General features: G+C 42.4%; 1 protein-coding gene across 1 annotated transcript; it reads right to left on the minus strand.

The window, feature by feature from the left end:
* Positions 1 to 14,875: 14,875 nt before the first annotated feature.
* Positions 14,876 to 15,960, minus strand: LOC124678898 (momilactone A synthase-like). Its single transcript, XM_047214755.1, has 2 exons — positions 15,787 to 15,960; positions 14,876 to 15,696 (listed from the first exon to the last, which is right to left on the minus strand). Exons 1-2 carry the CDS (start codon positions 15,894 to 15,896, stop codon positions 14,898 to 14,900), a joined length of 909 nt encoding a protein of 302 aa, XP_047070711.1. The 5' UTR covers positions 15,897 to 15,960; the 3' UTR covers positions 14,876 to 14,897.
* Between the last annotated feature and the right edge of the window lie 2,400 nt (positions 15,961 to 18,360).

Genomic DNA, 18,360 nt, shown 5'->3' on the forward strand with positions numbered 1-18,360 from the left:
TAGCCGCCCCCCCCTCCTCCATATCTCCCGCATAGCTTAGCGAAGCTCCGCCGGACTTCTTCACCGCCACCGACACCACGCCGTCGTGTCTGTCGGATTCAAGAGGAGCTACTACTTCCGCTGCCCGCTGGAACGGGGAGGTGGACGTCGTCTTCATCAACAACCGAACGTGTGACCGAGTACGGAGGTGCTGCCCGTTCGTGGCGCCGAAGCCGATCGTGATCAAGATCTTCTACGCGCTTTTGCAAGCGGCAAGTGATCGTCTACCGCAGCAACAAGAGCCTCATCTTGTAGGCTTTGGAATCTCTTCAAGGGTGAGACTCGATACCCCCTCGTTGCTACCGTCTTCTAGATTGCATCTTGGCTTGGATTGCGTGTTCGCGGTAGGAAAATTTTTGTTTTCTATGCAACGTTATCCTACAATGGTATCAGAGCCGTGTCTATGCATAGATGGTTGCACGAGTAGAACACAATGGTTTTGTGGGCGTTGATGCTCTTGTTATCTTTAGTTTGAGTACTTTGCATCTTTGTGGCATAGTGGGATGAAGCGGATCGGACTAACTTTACATGACCGCGTTCATGAGACTTGTTCCTCGTTCGACATGCAACTTGTATTGCATAAGAGGCTTTGCGGGTGTCTGCCTCTCCTACTATAGTGAAGATTCAATTTACTCTTCTATTGACAACATTAGTATCACCGTTGTGGTTCATGTTCGTAGGTAGATTAGATCTCTCTCGAAAACCCTAAACCACGTAAAATATGCAAACCAAATTAGAGACGTCTAACTTGTTTTTGCAGGGTTTTGGTGATGTGATATGGTCATAATGTGATGATGAATATGTATGAGATGATCATTATTGTATTGTGGCAACCGGCAAGAGCCTTATGGTTGTCTTTAAATTTCATGTTGAGTAGTATTTCAAAGTAGTTGTAATAGTTGCTACATGAGGTGAACAACCATGAAGCCGGCGCCATGAACCTTGACGCTACGCCGACGATGATGGAGATCATGCCCGTTGATGATGGAGATCATGTCCGTGCTTTGGAGATGAAGATCGAAGGCGCAAAGACTAAAGGGCCATATCATATCACATATGAATTGCATGTGATGTTAATCCTTTATGCATCTTATTTTGCTTAGATCGCGACGGTAGCATTATAAGATGATCCCTCACATTAATATCAAGATAATAAAGTGTTCTCCCCTCGTATGCACCGTTGCCAAAGTTCGTCGTTTCAAAGCATCTCGTGATGATCGGATGTGATAGATTCAACGTTCATATACAACGGGTGTAAGCCATGTTGCACACGCGGAATACTTGGGTTTGCTTGACGAGCCTAGCATGTACGGACATGGCCTCGGGACAACGGAAACCGAAAGGTTGAACACGAGTCATATGGATGATATGATCAACATGTTGATGTTCACCATTGAAGCTACATCATCTCACGTGATGATCGGTTTTGGTGTAGTGGATTTGGATCGTGTACCACTTAACAACTATGAGGGATGTTGTATTAAGTGGGAGTTCATTAGTAATTAGATTAAAACATGAACTAATTATCATAAACATAGTCCGAGTAGTATTTTGAATTAATTTTGTAGTATTGGCATCCGTTTTTCTACTATGCGCTAGTCTTGTTATTGAGATAGAAATACTGTTAAAATCGACAAGAAACTTTACGGATTGGTACCGTATTGTTAAAGAATCAAGAATTGATTAAGTCCTATTGCAAACTTTTAGTAAACCTCACATTGTTGATTCAAAGAGCTAATGGTTTCAATTAGTACCTAAAGTTATCTTGTCTCCGTGAAACTTGAAGTTCAAATCTGTTTGAAAAGTAAGGAGCTGAAAATTTAGTTTTCAGAAATAATCAAGGTATGAGATATATGTGATATCTAAGACCTTATTGCAAGATGATAGAATATAAATTTGGTGAGACTACATAAACTCATAAGTTTTATGGGAATGTATGAAGGTTGAAGACGCCGGGCGTCACAATCCTCCAACTATTGGGGCACTAATAATATTCGCATATCCATGAAGTTATCGTCCTTAGTATGCACCGTTGCTAAGACTCGTCGTTTCGAAGCATCACGTGATGATCGGGTGTGATAGATTCTACGTGTGCATACAACGGGTGCAAGCCAGATTTGCACATGCGAATACTAAGGTTAAACTTTATGAGCCTAGCATGTACAGACATGGTCTCAAAAAGTTGTCATGAATTGATGGATAAAAATATGAGTGAAATTGTTCATCATATTACAAAATTACTAATAAGTGAAATCTAGAACACTTGTCATATGATGATCAACTTCAAAGTAAGAACCTCAAGGTTATTGGTATTTGACCAACAAACCTAGAAGTTTTTAATGTTGAAGTGTTTTTCTGAATAATGAGGAAAGCTAAAAGAGAAACTGCAAAAGATTTTTTTTGGCAGAAAGAAAGAAAAGACTAGAAAGTCTAGCTCAGGTGTATATAAATGATATACATGTTATGGTTGTATTCCTAGTTAGCTCACACTATGAAATTCTTGAGTATTAGTACTATATTGGTTGGTATGAAGTGTCATACAAAACAACGCAATACAAGAATACAATGGCCTAAGTGATCGACAAGGAATATGATAAGAATGCACGTACGGAACAAAATAAAGTGTTATTATGTTCGTCGTTGGCATTCTATCTAGCCCTTAGAATTTATAATAAAGAACTTAATAATTGTTATTTTGCTCTGGTCAAATGAAAACAATGAGTTGTTCAAATTATGACATTACTCCATGTACGATGGATAAGTTATTATAAATCTTAATGGTGAAACACACATACATAACAACGACGCTAAAATACCATAAGGCAAATGATTTGAATTCCACTTATTTGTGGAACCGCCATTTAGGTCATGTTAGAAAGGAACGCATGAAGGAGCTCCATGCAAATGGATTTTTGGAGTCATTTGATTTTTGAATCATTTGGCGCTTGCAAATCTTTTCTAAAGAGAATGACTAAAATACCGTTCATAGGCCAAGAGTTGAACGGGCAACTAAACTTAGTGGAAAAATACATGATGATGTATGTGGTTCACTGAGCATAGTTGTGTGCGGGAGATTCTTCTACTTCATGAAAACTTTCAACAATGAATTGAGTATATATATATGGATATATTCGATAAGGAAGAAGTTTGAAACATTTGAATGGGTTCAAATAAATTTCAACATGAAGTGGAAATCAACGTAATAGAAAAGTCAAATATCTATGATTGGATCATGGTGGAAATATTTGAATTACGAGTTTTAGCGAACATCTAAGAGAGTTATGAAATTGTTCTACAACTCACATTTCTTGGAGTATCATAATGATGATATAGTATCCGAGATATGGATCCAAACCTTGTTGGATCAATGATGAGATAAAATATTGATGCCATTATAATTTTTGTGGATTATGCTTTAGTGACTACCGCTTTTACACTTGAATAGAGCATCATCATGATCCGATGAAATGACATCATACAAGTTATGACATGGGTATAAACCCTAATAGTCTTTTCTTTAAATTTTGGTCTAAGAGTTTACAACCAAAATCGGATGAATGTCTTTGTTGGTTATCCCGGAGATTTAATTGGGAATTCTTCCCACAAGACAAAGACAAAAGTGTTTGTCAATGTTTCTTATTTCGAGAAATTGTTTCTAGTGAAGTATTTGAGTGGGAGGACAATATAATTTGATAAGGTTTATGAACTCTGAGCATAATGATCGAGTAGCGCAGCATCGGAATTGGTTTCGGAAGCGGCCACGACGATCATGGCTCCCATGACTACAAAGTGTTTTAGCCATGGAGATCGAAGTACATATTGAACCTTGTAGGTATGGTTTACTTTGTGATCAAATAAATGATTTGTGGACAAAGGATTGATTTTGAACAATGATAAACCAACTACAAACAAAGAAGTTATGATGGGCCACGACTCGTTAAAATGGCCATACGCCATGAAATCCATAATAGATGAATACTTTTTTGAAAGTAAATGGATCTATAGACTTGGATGAAATATCATTAAAGAAGCTCGACTTGTCGAAAAATTGTTTACGACAAAGTTCAAAGAGTTGACTACGATAAGATTAGATCTTCCGTAGCAATGCTTATAGTCTATGTGGATTATTCTAGTAATCACTACATATTTCTTTTATGAGATATGATAGTAGGATGGCAAAATACACTACTTAACGGAAGTATGTATACAAGATACAACCAATTGTTTTGCTAGTCCGTAGAATACTAGATAGGTATACGAACTTCAATTGGATGAAGTGAGTATTACGGAGTTGGAATCTTCACCGGATGAAATAGTCAAAGAGTTTTTGATTTCATCAGAGACGATGAAGAGGCTTGCGTTTGCAAGAAATTAAGTGGGAGCGCTGAGACATATTTATAATACTTATGTAGATGACATATAGTTGGTTATAAATGATGTAATTATATACTTGATTAAAAGGTTTCATTGAGAAATTAACTTCAATGAAAAGATAATGACTGAAACAAATTTAGTGTCAAGATCTATGAAGATAGATTGAAACACAAAATAAGTTTAAGTCAAAGTACATAGAATGGATATTGAAATAGTTCAATATAGAAATATTAAGAAGATGTTCTTGTCATGTAAAGTTTTAACAAGACTTGAGTGTATCGACACTCAAAGAGTAAAAACACATGAGTGATTATAGATCACGAATAATATGTACACAATCAGATATCATGTGCTATAAAGTGTTATGAGCATTTACCAGAATGATTCATATGATGATCATTGGACGACAGTAAGAATATCCTTGAGTACTTTAGAAGAACTAAGGATATATATGTATATTTTTCTATGAAGAAATGACAAACAAATCGCTGTAAGGTGTTACACCAATATTGTTTTTGTCACATATAAAATATAATTTCAATCTCAATATAGACTAAGTGTTGTTTAAAAGGTAGCACAATGAGCTAGAAGTTGTCTATGCTAGATTTAGAAGAGTTCTAAATATTGTGATGGATTCTACAAAAGAAGGCAGAGTATGTCATTGTTTTGACAATGACAAAGGATGTTAAGTCAAGAGGTTCTTTGAGAACTTGGTGTAGTTACGACAGAGTCAGAACTTTGAAGCTATATTGTGTGTGACAATATTAGTGACATATTTCGGACCGCGGAATTAAGGTTCCACCGGAAGACCAAACATATTTAAATGCCGACTCATTTGGAAATGAGTGATGCGTTGAGACGCAAATGAATTACAAAATACATACGTTTCTGAGCGTGTCAGATCCGTTGACTAAAAACCTCTCCCGTGAGCAATACATGATAAAGCACCATAAGGCCAAGGTGTTATATCTTTACAAATGTAAACTAGATTATTGACTCTAGTGCAAGTGGGAGACTGAAGGAGATATGCCCTAGAGGCAATAATAAAGTGGTTATTATTTATATCTTTATGTTTATGATAAATGTTTATATATCATGCTATAATTGTATTAACCGAAACATTAGTACATGTGTGATATGTAGACAAACAAGAAGTCCCTAGTATGCCTCTTAAACTAGCTTGTTGATTAATGGATGATTAGTTTCATAATCATGAACATTGGATGTTATTAATAACAAGGTTATATCATTATATGAATGATGTAATGGACACACCCAATTAAGCGTAGCATAAGATCTCGTCATTAAGTTATTTGCTATAAGCTTTCGATACATAGTTACCTAGTCCTTATGACCATGAGATCATGTAAATCACTTATACCGGAAAGGTACTTTGATTACACCAAACACCACTTTGCGTAAATGGGTGGCTATAAAGGTGGGATTAAGTATCAGGAAAGTATGAGTTGAGGCATATGGATCAACGAGTGGGATTTGTCCATCCCGATGACGGATAGATATACTCACGGGCCCTCTCGGTGGAATGTCGTCTAATGTCTTGCAAGCATATGAATGAGTTCATAAGAGACCACATACCACGGTACGAGTAAAGAGTACTTGTCAGGAGACGAGGTTGAACAAGGTATAGAGTGATACCGAAGATCAAACCTCGGACAAGTAAAATATCGCGAGACAAAGGGAATTGGTATTGTATGTAAATGGTTCATTCGATCACTAAAGTCATCGTTGAATATGTGGGAGCCATTATGGATCTCCGGATCCCGCTATTGGTTATTGGTCGGAGTGAGTACTCAACCATGTCCGCATAGTTCACGAACCGTAGGGTGACACACTTAAAGTTGGATGTTGAAATGGTAGTACTTGAATATGGAATGGAGTTCGAATATTTGTTCGGAGTCCCGGATGAGATCCCGGACATCACGAGGAGTTCGGAATGGTCCGGAGAATAAGATTCATATATAGGATGTCATTTTATGTGAATTAAAATGTCGCGGAAGGTTCTATGGAAGGTTCTAGAAGGTTCTAGAAAAGTCCGGAAGAAACCACCAAGGAAGGTGGAGTCCACATGGGACTCCACCTCCATGGCCGGCCAGCCCTAGGTGGGGAGGAGTCCCAAGTGGACTCCCCCTTAGGGGGCCGGCCACCCCCACATGGGAGGTGGAAATCCCACCTTTCGGTGGGAGTCCTAGTTGGGCTAGGTTTCCCCCTCTTATGGAAGGTTTTTGGTTCGGGTCTTATTCGAAGACTTGGACACCAACACTTGGGGATCCACCTATATAATGAGGGGCCAAGGGAGGGGGCCGGCCACCCCAAGACCACAAGCTGGCCGCCCCCCTTGAGTGGCCGGCCACCCCCTCCCAAACCCTAGCCGCCCCCCTCTCCTCCATATCTCCCGCATAGCTTAGCGAAGCTCCGCCGGACTTCTTCACCGCCACCGACACCACGCCGTCGTGCTGTCGGATTCAAGAGGAGCTACTACTTCCGCTGCCCGCTGGAACGGGGAGGTGGACGTCGTCTTCATCAACAACCGAACGTGTGACCGAGTACGGAGGTGCTGCCCGTTCGTGGCGCCGGAACCGATCGTGATCAAGATCTTCTACGCGCTTTTGCAAGCGGCAAGTGATCGTCTACCGCAGCAACAAGAGCCTCATCTTGTAGGCTTTGGAATCTCTTCAAGGGTGAGACTCGATACCCCCTCGTTGCTACCGTCTTCTAGATTGCATCTTGGCTTGGATTGCGTGTTCGCGGTAGGAAAATTTTTGTTTTCTATGCAACGTTATCCTACAGTTCATGCCATAAAAAATACCGCTAGGAGATTTTACATGTCATGCTGGTGATGACTGACAATTGGGATCTTCTCTTTATGATTATTCCTTTCAGAATGGAGCAAAAAGAGATTTTCCCCTTTCTCTAAGACTTCCTGCTGAAGCCTTCTTTCCCCTATTACTGCGTGGTAATGCATTTTTTGTACTCCAATTAGCTGTTCAACGTCTGATAGTTTGTTAATCTACAACACTACACATTTTTTGCTTCAGTCGTAACCTATGATTTTAAGCTGGAAAGTTTTGCACAGTTGCACAGATCTGCACTCGGGTTCTCAGAAGAAAGGTTATTCTTCTTCTGGTGAGATAACCCAAGTACACCTGCAGCAGATTAGGCAGCCTTGAAAGATAACGCTTTTCTCAGGTATAGCTAGGATGCACTGTAATGTGTGCCAGAATCGTTTTGGGTCTGTCACTCGAATTGTTCAGCCAGGGTGTGATGGAATCTCTCTCTCAGAGCACAATGACTCAATGAGCACACCAATTAGGTAGGTTCTGCTACTACCTTAATTCAAAAGCTATCTATACAACCTCTCAGAAAAAAAGGAATTTACACCGGTGGCTGTTACATATATTTACATATTGTGTATGTACGATATAAATGGACCTGCTATGTTTTCATTTGTAAGATTCAATGATGGTGCTTTGTATTAAGAATGAAATGGTGTTTAATTCGACATATTTGAAGTATTGCCAGATAAGTGAACACACTCCCTGCTTTCGCTCATGATGTCAAAAAGATGATCTGCTATTTCAACTAGGCAATATCCATCATAAATTATTTTATGTATCTCTTTTCGTATTAACTGGTCATGTTGGTGTATGTATTCTTACTTACTGCGCTTGTTGCTCCTATATAGAGCTTTATATTTGCCAGTTTTGTATCACTATTTGTATCATGATTTGTATTAGTTTCTACGTTTTTGTAGAGTTTTCCATCTCCACCATCTTTGAATACTTCAGGATGCAGACTATTAAATAACAGTCTATCACACAGGGCTAATTGGAGTAATGTAGTATTTGCGTTTTCTAATTTTCTTCTCGGTGATCCATTGATTCACTTCATAGATTTTGGTGAAAAATAGATCTATATATAAAGGACACCAAAGAAACAGATCAAGTAGGATCACCTACTTTCTTAGTTATTGGATGCAAACACAGAAGCAGAGTGAATCTCTTTCTGTACATGGAGAATGGAGTTCCATCAAGTACTTTTTTTTCGCGAAGGTGCTCCATCAAGTACTTGGCCTCTAGACTGCTTGTATGTGTAATGGAGCAGGAGAGTTCCACTTCTGTCCTATATCATTGTGTGCATGCCTTCGGTCTTTGGTGCACGATGAGACAAACATGGAATCTGCCATCAAATAAGGATATGCTGATACAGTCTAGTTCATCCGAGACCTGAAAATGGTGCTACTGGATGTGGTATGATTTTTAGGGACGAAGATGGTCACGTCATCTTGTCTGCTTGCTTCTTTCTGCCACGATGCACACTACAGGAATGGCGACGTACGCCGAGGGCCGTGGCATACGCCGACGGCCAAATATCGGGGCTGTCGGCGTATGGCCCGGCACGGTCAGCCAGCGAGTCTCACCCTCGGCGTATGGTTGCCGTGGTTGCTGTCGGTGTAGCGAAGTCTACGCCGAGGGCAGCACTCGGCATATGTTTGGCCCTAGGCGTAGACAGGGCTACGCCGACGGCCACCCTCGGCGTAGACTATTTGTCAAATTTGTCTAATTTTGTAAAAATCATAACTAATTCATATGATGTCAGAAAAATGCGTATAAGGTATCAAAATGTTCAGAAAAATATCCTCTATCCGTTTATGTCAAAATCATGCATATTTGAATCATGTATATCATGTTAATATAGTAACAATTCAAACACTTTCTTATATATCATCGGGTTCCCGTTTTGGTCAGATGGCGATTTAAACGAAGTCAGAAAATCCCGCGGAGTCGCATGGCGTCATTTTATGTGTCCTAGTAACCACTCCAAAAGACGGAATTGGGATACGGCAGTTATTTTGGAACACCCTTTACAAACAGGGCTATCAAGTCCGGAGTTCTATGACTTTTAGGGGAAATGAGTAGGAAACGGTCCGTGACACCGCATAGTTTGTAGGAACGAGGCCATATTTGGCACGTGCGTGGTCCCTGGGATGGGAAGCAATGCCCCGGAAGAGGATTTCCAATCCGACCCATGGCCGATGTTTTTTCATTTTCGGGGTGCCAAAACGGGTTTTTTTTGTGAACCAGCTACATGGGGCGTATTTTTGTATTGCGCGAGACCTCCGTGTACTAGTAGGACACCGCCTCCGCACCATATACCACATGCCATATGTGCGTGCCAGCTATCTGAAAATCCCTGCGGCTTCCTGCTGTGTCCCGCCGAATCCGCTGGAAAGTGACCGGATTTGAACTAGGGGTACACTTTCCGTCGCTCAATAAATTCCGGGAAAAATATTTTTAGGTCTACAACACATCAATTTATGTGCTAAATTTTTTTCCGTTTAGCGCGATGGTGAACGGGTGCACCAGGCGCGCCGTACGGCCATACCACATCTCCGTGGGGGCCCGTTTTGGCCGGATGGCAATTTAAACTAAGTTAGAAAATCCCTTGGAGCCGCATGGCGTCATTTTATGTGTCCTAGTAACCACTCCAAAAATTGGAATTAGGATACGGCAATTATTTTGGAAAAACCTTCACAAACAGAGCTATCACGTCCGGAGTTCTATGGTTTTTAGGGCAAATGAGTAGGAAATGGCCTGTGACATCGCATAGTTTGTCGGAACGAGGCCATATTTGGCACATGCGTGGTCCCTGGGAAGGAAGGCATGGCCTCGGGAGCGGATTTCCAATCCGACCCATGGGCGATGGTTTTTTCATTTTCGGGGTGCCAAAACGAGTTTTTTTTGTGAAGCAACTACATGAGGCGTATTTTAGTATTGCGCGAGACCTCCGCATAGTGGTAGGACACCGCCTCCGCACCACATATCACATGCCATATGTGCGTGCTAGCTATCTGGAAATCCCTGCGGCTTCCTGCGGTGTCCCGCCGAATCCGCTGTAAACTGACCGGATTTGAACTAGGGGTACACTTGCCGTCGCTCAATAAATTCCACGAAAAATGTTTTTAGGTCTATAACACATCACTTTATGTGCTAATTTTTTTCCGTTTAGCATGTTGGCGAACGGTGCACCAGCGCGTCCGGTACGGCCATTTCGCATCTCCCGAGGGGGCCGTTTTGGCCAGATGGCAAGCTGGACGTCATATTTGGATTACTCTAATTTTTAGGTTCAAATGATGATATGGATGTTATATTTAGATTCCTCTCATTTTTCTGATCGATTTAGACATATTATTTGTGGAATTTCAGTTTTTCGATTTAAAGATATTAATTATTCCATATTAAATAGAAAAAACCAAAAAATAAAATTATTTTATTGTTATTTGAATTCAATATTATTATTCATTGTTACTTATATATTCATTGTTGTTTACTTAAGTAATTTTTTGGAATTCAAAAATAAAGAGTTGTGACATCACGGTTCAAGGGTTAATAGAGTTGATAGACTATTATTATCAGTAAGGTGTCAATTCTTTAAGGGTAGCTCATCCGAATGGAACCAAGAAGTTAAGTGTGCTGAGGTTGGAGTAGTGTGAGGATGGGTGACCGGCTGGGAAGTTTAACCATGATTGTAATTTGACCTAGGATTAAGTGTACTTAGAGTTAAAAGTGTATGGGTGAAAGATAAATAAGTAAAAAAATGGTGTAAAAAAAATTAAAATTTTAAAATTTTAAAACTCTATGCCGACGGCAAAGCCCTCGGCATATAAAAAAATTATTTTTTTCGATTTTTTTTTTTAAATTTTTTTTTGGAAAAATGAAAATTCAAATTTTTAAAATTTGTATGCCGGCGGTTTTGCCGACACCGACGGCAATATTGTCTATGCCGAGGGACCTAAACGCCGACGCCATACACCGAGGGCTGCCGTCGGCGTAGCCTACGCCGAGCGTCCATTCCTGTAGTGACTGAATCCACGGAAACTGAATTATGTGGCCTATCGGCATTGAATGGACTGTACTTAACTCAAGTTATAGCTGCTGCCAAACTAGAATAGATCGCTGTATCTGAATAATGTTGTAGATATAAAGTTATCAGCTAGCCAGTATAGAGTGTGTAACTTGTAAAAATGAACCGTTCAGAATTTAGGCTTAGTCACTACATCACAAACTTATATTTGGAAGCACACAAGGGATCAAAGGAAAGGGAAACTTAATTGGATGACACAAAGTGTGACATAGAGATCAGGAAAGTCACGTGGGATTGGATTGAAGGTGGAGATAGATCCAAACTATCTCGAGGTCAATAAACGGTTGGGCTAAGAGGTAAACATATCAAAGAGCTTGCGAGTTATCTAGCCCTAATTCTCAAACATGGTATCTTCGGAAGCAAGCTGGCGCAGGCGAGAAGGCTTTGATGAACCAGAGGAGAGGCTTAGGTTGGTTTGATTGCTCGTGGTCTAAGCGGCAAATCGGTGGTTGTTCGTAGGAGAGCAGCGGGAGAAGGAGATGTCTTCCACAACCAGGTTCGAGGTGACGAAGTTTGATGGTACGTGTAACTTCCTGTTATGGCAGTCGAGGATCAAGGATTTACTAGGGAAGCCCAGACTCCTCAATCCAACCAAAGCTGATGTGGCGAAGGCTATAAAGATAGCTGCTGATGATTGGGCTGAGATACAAATCAGGGCCACTATTTCTATACGGTTGAGGTTGAGTCTAGCTGATCAGGTTTTGTATAATGTGATGGACGAGGAGTCACCAAGTGTGATATGTAAGACGTTGGAGGAGCAATTTCAGGATAAGACCGCACCCAATAAGTTGTATCTGAAGTAGGAGTTGTATGTCATGAGGATGCAAGATAGGGAGGACCTTACTGAACACGTCAATTCCTTCAACCGTGTGGTCTCGGACTTGGAACGTATGGGGAGATGGCCTTGTTTATGCTTACTTCGGTTCCTAAGTCTTACAAGAGCTTGGTTGTTACTCTCACATACGGCAAGTCAAGCATCACTTCAAGCGAAGTAAAAAATCTGCTCTTATCTTCTGATCAACGAGAAAAGAAAACTTCCAAGGAAGGTGCTTCTACTGGTGCTAGTGATGAACATGGGCTGATGGTCAGAAATAATCATGGTGAAAAATATGGAAAAAAATATGGAAAGAAGAAGAAGAAGAAGAAGAAGAAGAAGAAGAAGAAGGGCAAGCCGTAGTGTTTTCACAATAAGGAGTGAGGTCACATTAGGAAGCATTGTCCAACGTACAACAAAACTGATGGAACAGCAAATATTGTTGTTACCTTGGTAGCTAATTTTGATAGTGAGGTTATGGACTTATCAAGCAAACCGTTCGATAAAGTGTAGGTGCTAGATTGAGGGAGCTCTTATCATGTGACGTCTAACAAGGAGTTGTTTGCTACCTACAAGCCTGGTGATTTTGGAGTTGTCTGTCAAGTCAATGGTGTGCCTCAACACATTATGGGCAAGGGATATATCAAGATCAAGAATCAAGATAGTGATGAACTAGTGCTCCACGATGTTAGATATGTGCGAGGTCTTCAGAGGAATCTTATCTCACTTGGGGAACTCCATAGCAACGATTATATCTACCGTGATGACAAGGACAAGTTGACCGTGCGATTCAAGAAGGACAAGAAGCTGAAGTTGAAGGGAAGACGAACCGGGAATAACATGTACAAGGTGCATGTTAGCATCATTCCCGGTGGAGCTAAAGAAGAGGAAGAGGCGGCGGGATAGGCCTAGGCAACCAAGTCTAATGAGGATTCGGACGCCGACTCATGCAAGTGAGTAACGAGAAAAACCAAGTTCAACATACACAGGTGTTCACGCGAAGATTACGATTTACATGTTGGGGGCAAATTCACCAAGGTGGAGATTGTTGAAGCTGTATCAAATATGTGTATAGGCTACAACTTGATTTGAACTATTCAGGTAGGTTACGTGTTGGAGTAAAACTGTGTAACTTGTGACTAATATATAAAGGAACCTGGGTAGTCAAAATAGACTAGACAAAAGATAAGTTAGACACAAGATTGATTTTCGGGGACGGTTCGGTACCCCGTGGCATGGGCGCTAGACCGGCCTGGCGTTTGTAGATCTGATGTGTGTGTATATCGTGGTAGGCTTGTCGTTGACGGTACTATGATAGTATCTAGGGAGGAGCACCCGTAAAACAATGCTCCGCAGATGTAGGTGTTTATCACTAAACTGTATTATTTTATACATTTTTTGTCTACTTTAATCATTTATTATGGTAACAATAAATTCTGATAAATTTTATAGCCTGTCATGGGGAAGAACTGTGTGTCGAGTTGATCCAACACAGAATGGCCATCTCAATAGTGGTCGAACACTCTAGAGCAATTAGCACTAAGGCCATGTACAATGGTTATATCTTAGCAGTGCTACGTATGATAAACGCTGAGGTGGTGGAGAGAGAAAGATGAAAAAAGACTTTGTCTTCTCTTAGCCAAGATATGATCTCTTAGCATAATCTCTCTCACCATATATTTAGGATGTCTCGTTAATAAAGATAAGACTAAAAAATAACACATTATACATCATGTTTTATTGTTGTATCGAGATTACGTGGCAAGATTAAGATAAAACGGTATTATCAACCATTGCACATGCCCTATGAAATCAACGCTTGTCATTTTCTCACACAAAACTATGTCGAACAGGAGGATATTGGCCGTTTGCCAAATCGGAAGGTCTGCCTCAGTATAATCAGTAGTATATCTTTCGTGTGCGGAAGGTCCGCTGGCAAGGGATATGTTAACATGGAAATTATGAAGTCATGCATTATTGCCAGTTTGTTAGGAGTCGTATACAAGTGTTTCGTAAGTCAACCACTGTTATCGGAACAAACATCAAAGAAACGAAAAGGTAATTGTATGGCCAAAGCTTAATCTGTTGGATGCTACAGTAGCGGAAGCTGAAGCGCTACGTCATGGCTTGATGTTATGTGAAAGGTTGGGCTGTTTACCTGTGATTATTGAATCAGATTGTATGGAATTGGTAGAAGCTTGCAATGGTGCTGAGATTTGGGGACCTTATACACCAATATTGGCGGACTGTTTTCAAATTGGGAAGCGCTTAGGGCTGCTCAAGATTCAACACTGTCCAAGAGAAGCAAACAAGGTAGCTCATAATCTTGCAAGAAGGTGTTTTGAATCAGATAGTATTATTCAGTGGGAGGGGGATCCACCTAGTCATGTGTTAGTCGACGCCCTTAATGATGTAGCTCTTTTGAGCAATGATGTAATCGAACATTAATTTCAGCAGCAAGTTTGAGACGCACTCTTTTCCTTACCAGGGTACCGAAGGGGACTGGAAGGTTTTTAATGAGGCGGCTTGCTAGCTTAATATATTGGTATTTTCAAAAAAAAAAAGAGTTCGGATAATGTAAATGCAACCGGACCGACCGGTGGAAACAATTGATGAAGTTCTGAAGTTGTTTCATCGCGAAGAATTGTTCACTACGCAACAATGGTGAAGAACTTGTGTATATGAACGCAGAACACATGATCAATCGCGTCAAGACCTGTCAACGTCGTCAGGGCGCCGGCATGTTGGGCACCTTCCCCACCGTGAACCCGCCGTCGACGACGAGGTTGTGCCCGTTGACGTACCTGGCCTCGTCGGACGCTAGGTACAGGGCGGCGGCGGCCACGTCCTCCGCTGCGAGCGCTGGCCCGTCCATCTCGTTCATGTCCCTCTCCACGATCCTCCTGTGCTCCTCGGCGCTGGCTCCGGGGTAGCACACCGCCATGTACCCCATCACCAGCGGCGTCGGGAGGTAGTTGGGCGAGATGGCGTTCACGCGCACGCCCGACCGCGCCATCTCCCCGGCCACGGCGCGCACCAGCCCCAGAACCGCCGCCTTCGAGACGCTGTAGGCCGGGAAAGCCACGCCGCCCAGCACGCCCGCGGTGCTGGCCGTGCAGATGATGCTCCCCCCGCGGCGAGGCACCATGACCCGCGCCGCGTGCTTGGCACCAGCGAGCATGGCCCGCGTGTTGACCGCCATGACGCGGTCGAAGTCGGCGAGGTCGAGCGAGCCGAGCGAGGCGGGCGTGAGGGAGCCGCTGATGCCGGCGTTGTTGAACATGATGTCCAGCTTGCCGTGGCGGGACACGGCGAGGTCGACCGCCGCGGCGACCTGCGCCTCGTCGGTCACGTCGCAGCGGGTGTAGGACGCGGAGTCAGGGCCGAGCTCCGCGGCGAGGGTGCGGCCCAGGTCGTCCTGGACGTCGGCAAGGACGACCTTGGCGCCGTTCCTGACGAACTCCTCGGCCGTGGCCTTGCCGATGCCGCTGGCACCGCCGGTGATCACGGCCACCTTCCCAGCCAACCTACATACTCCCACAAGCTCTTAAAGATCGATCGTACATGATTATTCAGGAGCTCAAGAAAGCAAACACTAGGCAAGATCGAGCGCGAACCTCTGCGAGGTGGGAGCCGCGGAGAAGTGGCTGGCGAAGGCGGACATGGCATGCTCAGCTCGGCTCTTCTTCGCGCCGGCGACGACGACATGCGTCACTGCTCGAAACATTCTGCCCGTCCCTGTTGCTGCGTGATCGCGCGCGCAATAGTTGACCAGAGCAGATGCTGTAGGATAGCGCGAGAGTGTTGCTCTAGGGATGGAGAAGCTAGCAGTCAAATATAGACAGAGGAGAGAGCCTGCTAGGGAATTGCTAACAAATCCTAGCAGTAGCATTGGAGTCATTATTCTATTTCATGAATGCTTGTTCAATGGAGATGTAGTGTCTGGCCTACATGATACACTACTAAGTATTATTGGCCTACATGATGTAGTGTCTGCCGACGCACATCCTTGCAAACTCTTTAATACGAAAGGATGAAAATAAGAACATATCAAACATCACCCAGTAAATAACAGATACTACATACTACACTTTAGCCAGAAAATTGGCAATGGAAGTCCAACAAAACCAATAACATATACATACTACACTACAGCATGCCACCAAAGTAGATATAGGTCATTTGTTTCTACATCTAGCTATGGATCCCCTGAATTTCATCACATAGAAAGAATATAATGCCATAACCAAGAAATTAGCTACTGCTAGGATCATGGCAATTCTTTGATGGCTTGGATGGCTTGGATAAATGTAGTGCGGAAGCTCGAGATGCTCAAAGAAACTCGGAAGCATGGAATGTGGGTCCACTGGTGTGTCTCAGCCATATCCCACAAAACCAATGCCATTGCATTTAGGCTAGAGAGCTACTAACTACACGTCGGACGTGGTTTTGGAGCATGGACAACAACATATTTCTTGTATCCATTTGTCTCACTTCCAAAATTATGATCCGGGGAAAGGAAGTGTTGATGTTCGTCAAAGCAGGAATACTTGCATCTCTATGTTAGCCAAAAGGAAGTCATAGCATGCTTGCACACTGGGAAAGGCCAGTTTTCATGTATAAGCCAACCGTAGAACAAAGAACATGTTGGTAGGTCATGTAGGGATTTATGGAACCAGACATACATATCAAAGCTCTTCTTTGTGATAGCACCCCTTGATCGTACAAAGGTATTTTAAAAATCTGGCCCAAAGGTATTTTAGAAGTTCATACAACAACGCAAAAGAGGCTAAAAATCTAGATAACCCAGTTGCTGAATGTGAGCCAAGTGGGATGCGAGCTACCAAACGCGTCCTTAAGAAACGTGCGATACAGAGCGTGGTGGGAACTGATTGAGCAGCACACAGCTCGACGCATGGTGTCCGGTCTAGATAGGACCGAAACAATATATCTACCGTTGGGGAGGGTATTGGTTATCCACTCCCCGCATCCAAAAATATCCATACACATCAGCTGTCAAATTACCCATACCCAAAATAGTTGGGCAAATCCACTGGGTAACTGGTCATGGTGACTCTATGGTGACTTTTCAGTACGTGAGTGAGAAGCATTGGAGATTCGCTCTACTAGGTAGCGTGGGCAGCTGGCTTAATGTGCGTGTTGCCGGTCTCCATCATGAAGCGGTCGTGTCACGTCGTGGTGGGAAAACATTGCTAGAGAGAGAGGTCCTCTGAGACGAAGATATTAGATTAGTTCGATGAATGGGTATTGGGTTTATTCGCGGGAGACAACAAATTACCCTCCCCATACTCATAGGCGGGCCTAGGCTTTCGATAATGAGTATTTAGAATTAACGTGTCACCAAAAAAATCTACAGAAACAAGTGAAGCTACCAGCATTTGGTTCCTTGGCCTGTAAATACATTGATTCCTAATGAAATGCACCACCATGTCCACATGCTTGAGTCAACTTGGTCAAGTTTTTGTAAGAACTCATCCAAAAATCATGGCTGTAGCATATGATTTGAAGCTTTTGCCAAAATTCATGTGTAATCAGCTGAATACCCATAAATACATGTGTATCCGTCCATGCCCATAAATGTATTATTATAACGGGTGATTTTTTTATCGTCCATGCCCTACCAAACAGTGTGGGTATGGATTTGCCCGTGGACAATGGGCAAGGAACAGCAGGTTTAGGAAGACGTCATATAGTACGCGGTGTTTTTCTAGCAACCTCAGCACTACTTGTACTACCTAAACGAACCTGTTTCATGTTCGCTCCGTGATTATTTCGATGACTTTTTTTTTTGTGAATATTGCTTTCATTTTACGTTGGCTTCGCCACTATCGGTGCATTCCTTGAGCTCATCTCTCAGTGTAATAATGTGATTGGCGACGAATCCGGTATGAAGAAAGATGTGAAGTAAATCTATCCTGCCATGTTCGATCAATTTCTAAGTTATTTTACTTCAAACGTACCGGCTGGAACATCTGCTCGGCCAAGATAAACCCCGTTGAAGGATCGAGGCTCTTCTTGGTCAGTAGTTTTCGAACTGAAATTCATGAACTCTGAATATTATTAATTGTATATTGACGCATTGGACCTACGAAAGCACGCCAAATCCAAACTCTACGTCGGTACGTCCGGCCCTGGGCCGCCGAGCTCGCGCCTCCCCATGATCGTGTCCT

This window comes from Lolium rigidum, chromosome 7 (genome assembly GCF_022539505.1).
Source record: "Lolium rigidum isolate FL_2022 chromosome 7, APGP_CSIRO_Lrig_0.1, whole genome shotgun sequence".
Lineage (NCBI taxonomy): Eukaryota > Viridiplantae > Streptophyta > Magnoliopsida > Poales > Poaceae > Lolium > Lolium rigidum.

Bases quoted from the DNA above. Each gene is read 5' to 3' on its own strand.
- LOC124678898 (XM_047214755.1), bottom strand. From the start codon at position 15,896: ATGTTTCGAGCAGTGACGCATGTCGTCGTCGCCGGCGCGAAGAAGAGC. The intron at 15,697-15,786 runs GTTCGCGCTCGA...GGGAGTATGTAG, and splicing joins GCGGCTCCCACCTCGCAGAG to GTTGGCTGGGAAGGTGGCCG.